Here is a 7,683-nt window from a genome sequence, read left to right on the forward strand (position 1 = left end):
CGCCGTCGTCGTTGCCGCCGCCGCCGCCGTCGTCGCCGCCGCCGCCGCCAACGCCGCCGCCGCTCTTTCGTACTTCACCGAGTTCAGTTCGAGTCGCGAAGTCGAGCTATTTGGAATATTGACGCGCGTACGTCGCTTCCTTCGATTCGATCAACCATGAGCACCAAGGAAAATAACGAGGTCGCCGTCGAGAAGGTGACAGAGAACGACAAGGCATCCGCGGACGCAAAATGCGACATCAAGGGGATTAAGAGGCCAGCCGAGGTGAGTGGTATTACCGCTTCTCTTTCACCGTCAACGCTATTCCGACGTTTATCTCGTGACGTTCGCGTATATTCGTGTTGTGCGGTGAGATGCGGGGGGGATGCTCGCGGCGTCGACGTTTGTCGTCGCGACGTGCGTCATCCGGAGTCCGTCGGGGATGTAGCGAGACGACGAGGTGAATAGTTAGGAAAAACACGCCACGCCACGCCGCCGCCGTCTCGCGGATCAGTCGCGGGGGACGTTGATTGAATCGTATATCGACGCGCTGCGAGAAGATTGACCACCGCTGTCGCCGCGGCGCCGTGCCGCACCGCGCCGCGACAGCGGTAGCCCGTGACCGACCGCCGCCGATACGGATTTTCCCGCCTGTGCGTCTTCTACGACGCATCGTCGTCGTCGTCGTCGTCAGCCGTGGTGGACCGGTCGTGTCCGCGCGCGGAGCAACGTGGAGCAGCGCGGAGCGTGTGATGTGAAAACTCCGCGCGGAATGTAGCCCGCGCCGCCGAGCGACGGCACGGCGTAGCGAGGTGAGAACGCCGCGCCGCGCCGGCCGGCATTTCTTCGGCGGCGGCGGACTCCATATTCCCGTGCGAGCGACCCCGAGCGTAGTCGAGCACGCTCGATCGGACGCGTGGCCGTGGCGTGTGCAGTCCATGCGTCTTCTCGTGTATCTCTCTCTCTCTCTCTCTCTCTTCCTCTCGGCGCGCAGTGCGACGCGCATTGAGCGCAAGAGGGACGCGCTGTTCACGCTATTGTGTATTTGCGAGACGAGTCTCTCTCTCTCTCTCTCTTTTCCTATCTTTTTCTTTCTCCGTCTTCGCTTTCTCTCGCTCGCTCGCTCCCTCGATGGCCGACGGTGATGATAATGACGATGGCGATGACGACTCCTACCGGAATAAGCTATAATTACCGCGTTCCGCGCTCTCCGAATCGTGAAATTCGAGCGCGACGCTGGAAACGCACGCGTGGAAAGGAAGAAACACGATTAGGCGAGAGAGCGTTATTTAGCGTTCGGTTAACAGAGGTGGGCAGAAGGTGGAGGAGCGAGAGGGGGGAACAATCGGAGAAACGGAATAAATCTCTATGGCGCCATGTGCTAGTTTCTCGTGTACGTCTTTTTTTTTTTTTTCCCCCCATTCGGCGAGATTTCGTCTCCTCGCGCGCGGCTTTTCATCTCCGTGCGCCCTCTACCTACGAACGCGCACACCGTCCTCACTCATCGTCACCCGCCGTTCGTCGCGCGTTTCCATCATGGCGGCCGAAACGAAGCCTTGCGTTCATCACTCGTTCTCTCTTCGTCACGCTCGCACGTGATTCCCTGTCTCTCTTTCTCTCGCGCCGTAATTGATCGATAATTCGCTATAAGAGAGTTAACGTCGAACGATCGATAAACGAGTCGAGCGACGACGCGTCCGTCTACTCCAGGTCGCCACCTGAAATTGTTTACCGATTCGCGCGCATAAACGACGCGCGCGACGAAGGTTTCCTTTCCTCTCGCTCCGAGTATTTCCCTTCCCCCCTCCCCTCGGTCTATCCATCCGTCCATCCATCTATCTGTCTGTCTGTCCCTCTTTCTCTCGCACTCCGTTCTCGGCAGTCTCTCTCGGCACTGTGCCGCGGTTATAGCCGGCGGCTCGCTCCGTCCTTCTCTCTCGATCTTTTCGCCGAAGGTACCCCACTTGCGCAGCTAGCGGCAACGCCGTGCATTATATACTCGGTGTGTGTGCTCTCCTACCTCCTTGTTCTTTTCGCGGCTGTGGCGGCGGCCGCCGCCGCGCGCAACGGCGTGCTACTACGAACCTTCGAGAAAACATCGTTGCCGTGATTTTTCATCTTAAATCGCGGCACACCGCCGCCCGTCGCATCGTCGCGTCTCGGCCCGTCGTGTCGCCCCGCGATAGGCCGTATTTTTAGCCGATAATTTACCATGAGATTGCGTCTCCGCGTCAAGACGTAACGAATGACGGAAATCCGGAGGAGTCGCCGCAAATTTTTTTCTCCGCCGTGTCGATCGTCACGTGGACCCCGACCACGTCAGGTCGATGTATGTCCTTGTTATACATCGGTGATTCCTTCCGAGGAATCGTTTCTCTGTCTGTTAGATCGCGCGCGCGCGCGCGCGCAAATGACCGTGGAGAGGCCGGCGGAAAGACGCTGGAAAAGGCGGACGATTTTCGAACGTTTTTCTCCCGATGTATATATATATATATTGTATGTATTCAGAACACCCTTTTCACATAGACACGCGCGCACGTATGCGCGCATATGAAATGTGACACAAAAAAATGTACTCGCACAAACACGTTCGCGCACGCGGAGTGTTTGTATGTGACAGAGAGAGAGAGAGAGAGAGAGATTAGTATCGCGCTCCGGAACCGACGGACGGGAAAAGGCGGGAACTCGAGGCCGAGGGAGAAGAGTTGAATGGAATCGCGTTTGTACGTCGTGAGTACGTTCGAAAGAGATTGGCTGCGTTTGGCAGAAAAAAAAAAAAAACTAATCGGTTAACGCATACAGTAATTCCGTAACGCGATTCGTCCCTACACTTGGATCCAGCGAAGAACCGTATCCGGCAAGAACCAATTGTATTAAAGAATCGTTGCGCGCCAACTGGTCAGTTTTCTGTGCTGAACGCAGCTATTCGCTCCGCTTTTTCGACTTTCCGAATTGCTGAAATCATTCTCTCCCTGTCCTTTCTCTACCTATCTATCTATCTCGGTATCGATACGACGTGACCGTCGTTCGGCGATCGAACAGCGGTGTTTCCCTATTGAAAGAAGGCGGGAAAAGGCGTCGCGTCGATCGGATAACACAGTTATGGATCGATGTTCCGCCAGCCAGAAATAACTCGTTACATTTAATGGTTATCATCGCGTTTCTCTTTCTCACTCATGGCGTTTAACTTTTCACGCGCGCACCTTTTTCTTGCTTGATTATTTTAATTAGACCAGCTATATACGCGTTTTCAAACTCGTGCTGATCGATGGTTCGTTTTTATTCGTCATTTATTTTTCCGAATGTGTTTCCGTCGGAAACTGAAGAATAAGATTGCTGCGCGATATGAGAGAATTAAAGAATTCGACGATTTCGAGAGAGAACGCATAGATTACCGATCTCGCTGACAATCCACCGATTCACCCGTATTATCATCACGTGTTAATTACGTAATAGGCGTTCATCGCGCCGACCGTTCGTAGAAATTACACGAGCGTACAGTCTACACGATGGGTATTATGAGTATTGGGTTATCTGCGAGACCTTACGATATTGGGAACGGATAGATAGGTAATCGCGTGCGGGGATAACAAGCGTCGTCGTCGTCATCATCCGACCAACAGCGTTTCAATGTGCTGCTGTCATTCACGTTGAGACGCTCGCGAATTGACGAATGGGAGTTAGCGGCGGCTGCGAGTTGTCGACGAGTTCGAAGTAACCCGCGCGTCAGCTCTTCGATCGGATTACTATTGTTTGTAGACGCCACGCCGATGGTAACCGATCTCTCATTAGCGTTTTATCGCAACAGGTCGAGACTCCATATACGGTGATACAATTATACTCCAGGTTGAGTTAGAGAGAGAGAGAGAGGGGGGGGGGCGGGAGGAGCAGAGAAAGAGCGTAACATTGATTGAGTGTCGAGTGTTTCTCGATCTTTCTTCGAGAACACTCGCACCGCCATTGAAAGCCAAATTGCGCGTCACCGATTGTGTGCTTTCGGTATTATTAATTGGATAATATTGGATATAGATAATTCGACGTTATTCTTATTATTACTCCGATCGTCGCGATCGATCGCGCTATCGATGTGATAGTGCGGGGCGTCCCCGCGGTAATTCCCCTCCCGTTCGACGCGATATCCGTCGTGATATCCTCACGGAATGTCTGGCTCTTTTCTTTTTTTTTTTTTTTTTTTCCAGTTTAGATTTATACTCTTATTCGAAGGCTTCGCGTTGCACGACACTTGGCACGCTGCTTCGGTATCTTCCTCCCTTATCTTCTCTGTTACTTCGCTCGCTCACTTGCGAATTGCACGCAGCTCGAACGTATCCCCGCCATGGCGCGCGGCTCCGTCATCTGCCAATCACCATGGTCTTCCCACCGTGCATCGTCGGCTCGCGCGTCTCCGATTGGCCGGCGGGGCTCCGCGCGCGCATCCAAAGCCTTTTTCTCATCCCCGCCGAGATACATACGGCGCGTGTATACTATTACGCCAGCCGGCAGTCGCCACCACACTCACACACACACACACACCACTACCATCACCGTCGCTTTCCGCTCCTACCACCATGATCGCAGTCAGCTACGCCGTATGGTCACGAGTCCGGCGTTGTTACCGACGCGGTTCTCGCAGCCGTGCTAAACCGGAGCGACATTAGAATATGCCGAATGTTGGAAACCGCTGTCTCCGAAGCGTCGTCGTCGTCGTCGCTCCGACCTTTGAGCGGCATATCCGCGGAGCGGACGCCATACTGCTACTCAACGCTATATGCACTGTATTTTATCGTGGCGATCCTCTAAATCGCTATCGCGACAAGTCGTATTCCGAAATAAGAATCGCATAAATAATTTTCTCGACAGCGGCGGCGCGTTTTCAGATTGCCCTCGGAGCAAACTCCAGCTCTCGGCTGTGTGTTGTCGCTCTCCTCCCCTCTTCTCCTCTCTCTGAAAATCGATAAACTATGATACTTATTGCGTTATGGCCGTTACGGGCCATCGGGACTGGATCAAGGGCATGGTTCCACAACCGGAGGGTGGGACGGGTGAGGGGGAGGGAGGGGACGGCGGGTGGGAAATAGGAGGGAATTAGCGTCGCACGCGGGTGTAGGCGATTATACAGAGTTCGCATTCCCTTTTGCCTATTTTATGTAAAGTACGCTCCGACCAATCTCTCCCCCCCCCCTCCGCCGCTCTCCTCTATCCCCTCCCCTCTATCCTTCCCTCTCTCGTGAGCGCGCACATGCACGCACGCACACCTTTAGCACGCGCCGGCTTTGAAGTACGCGGGGGCGAAGTCACAGGACAGCACCGCGAGCTAAACGTTTATCGGTAAAGTTGCGATACTCTCTCTCTACTACTACCTGTTCTTCGTGTTTTCGGCTCTGCTCCGGATCGCTCGGTTCCCTCCGCCATTTCCCTTTTCCTGTCCCACTGTATTTTAGCGAGCAGGAAAAGTCCCCCCCCCCCCCCCCCCCCACAGCGCACCTCCCTTTCCGCGCCGTCGTATTTCTTGGCGGGAAGAAGGGATCTTATCCTCGCCGGCCGGTGTACGCTTTAAGCCTCTGTCCTTCTTTCGCCACCGCTGCCGGCGACTCACGTTTATCTACTATCCGTTTCGTGCGGAGAAAAAGGGATACGCTTTCTTACGATACGCAGAATGAGATATCAAACGTAAATCTAAATTCTATGTAATCGGATGCTGCATCCTCGTGTGTGATCGGTAATAATCGTTCGTTTATTCGCTAAGGTGCCTACTTCTCGAGATTTGTTTAAAAAAAAAAAATCATTTTTGCTTGTTTCGTGTTACAGGAGAAGAATGAAGAAACAAAGAAACAGAAAAAAGAGGAGAATGGAGATGGTGAGGTAGAAGAAGAAGAAATTGAAGAAGAAATCGAAGAGGAAGAGGAAGTAGACGGTGATGGAGAAGAAGATGACGATGATGATGACATACCAGAAGGTGAAGAAGATTTAGAAGAGGGAGAAGGTAAATATAAGCGATTTGTCCAACTGTATCTCGAATGGATTTTTGAAATGAGAATGTTTGCAACTTGATTGTAACACGTTTATTGTTATGTTGCAGACGAAGAGGACGATGATGCGGAAGGTGAGGTAGAAGGTGAGGTAGAAGACGACGAAGACGACGCATAATGAAAAAAGGGAAAACATTATGCAATTAAGAAGGGAGGCGTTAGGCACGTGACGACATCATGGTCGATTTTTGGCAAACTCAGCAAACTTACTCTCATATTGAGTGGTTGGTAACAATGTTGATATCCATCGTGCCCAATCCGTGTTATTGGATCCTCTCTATCTTCCGACCTACAAGTAAAAATTACCATCTTACCAGAATTGTGGTGGGCTGATGCATTAGATGTAATTCTCTACTTGTCTTGGCTTCTCGCAATTCTGGTTTAGCCGTCACCAAATGCTGTTAGGTAGTTTGAATGATAACTGTATATTCGTCCTGAGGATTCGATTAGTTGACACCTTATTTTCTGTCTAGATTCTTATTTCCATCGCGAACCGATCGTTCAATCGTTTGTGCGCACGAGTCCCAAGACGAATCTACCGTTTTATCCGAACCACCTACTAACTGGTATTTGCCGTCATCTGGCTTTCTTCGTCGGGACAGTTAAATATAACAAAACTTATTTAAGATATAAAAAAAAAAACTTATATTTAAATAGTGTAAAATTGATATTTGAAGGTGATTTTTTTACATTTAAAATCAAATTTACGTTTGTAGTTCGACGAATGTCTCTCACCTTGTGTGTGTGATATGTTGAGTTCTTCTTCTCGAATCGAAATGTGTAATTGCAGTGTCTTCACAGGAGCGCGAGGCCATCGAGCAGAATTAAGCGATTCATACGTAACATATACGGCAAATTAATAAAGTAAATAGGCACGAATATGGACATCTCTCGGCATTCAATGTATACTAAAATGAGGAAAATAGACGTATCACCGCTTCGTGCTCCTGTTTGGTAGGGAATAGAGACAGGAATTAAGGTAAATGCAACGCTCGCGTCAAGTAGTGTGGATGAATAACATGTGACTTTAATATTGCATAATAATTATACATAGTATGTATAAAGTTATGGGATAAGAAACATTTTATTATTAACGATAATATTATGTAAACGTAATATAATGCGGAGAGGTTGTTACACTTTAATCTTGGGCATAGATAAGGGAGAGTATCGAACAGTCAACTTGTAAAGTGTAAGGGCCCCTGATCACCCTTCTCTATTCATTTCGATCAATTGTATCATTTTTTGTAGAAGATAAGAGTTCAATTATATACATGCATAAATCTATACATGTATATACACACACACACACACACACTATATATGCTTATATATATGTATATAATTTGTATACATATACATATGTATATATAATTCCAGAACTGCCGTACATAACGCGAAAATTATAAAAGAGAAAAAAAATTCAAACTACATTGTGAATTCCGTATTAAATTATACTCTCCCTATTTTTGAATGTTCTCATTTGAGTGTAACTCAAGCGTTTCAGTGTTACTTTTATCTGCTATGATTTTATCTCGACTTTATTGTGGACTGTTTACATGGCAATGATTCTTGGACTGTTGTAAAATGAGTTGGCGATATTTATTCGTTCTCATATTTTTCTCACACACACACACACAACACACACACACACACTCACACACACACACATATA

At 49.4% G+C, this 7,683-nt stretch overlaps 1 protein-coding gene across 1 annotated transcript; it reads left to right on the plus strand.

Annotated features, from left to right (window-relative positions):
* Positions 1-26: 26 nt before the first annotated feature.
* Positions 27-6,639, plus strand: LOC108780478 (glutamic acid-rich protein). The gene is made up of 3 exons (XM_018548204.1): positions 27-264; positions 5,788-5,962; positions 6,059-6,639. Exons 1-3 carry the CDS (start codon positions 157-159, stop codon positions 6,124-6,126), a joined length of 351 nt encoding a protein of 116 aa, XP_018403706.1. The 5' UTR covers positions 27-156; the 3' UTR covers positions 6,127-6,639.
* The last annotated feature ends 1,044 nt before the right edge of the window (positions 6,640-7,683 follow it).

Source organism: Cyphomyrmex costatus, unplaced genomic scaffold (genome assembly GCF_001594065.2).
Source record: "Cyphomyrmex costatus isolate MS0001 unplaced genomic scaffold, Ccosl1.0 scaffold70, whole genome shotgun sequence".
In the NCBI taxonomy this organism is placed as follows: domain Eukaryota; kingdom Metazoa; phylum Arthropoda; class Insecta; order Hymenoptera; family Formicidae; genus Cyphomyrmex; species Cyphomyrmex costatus.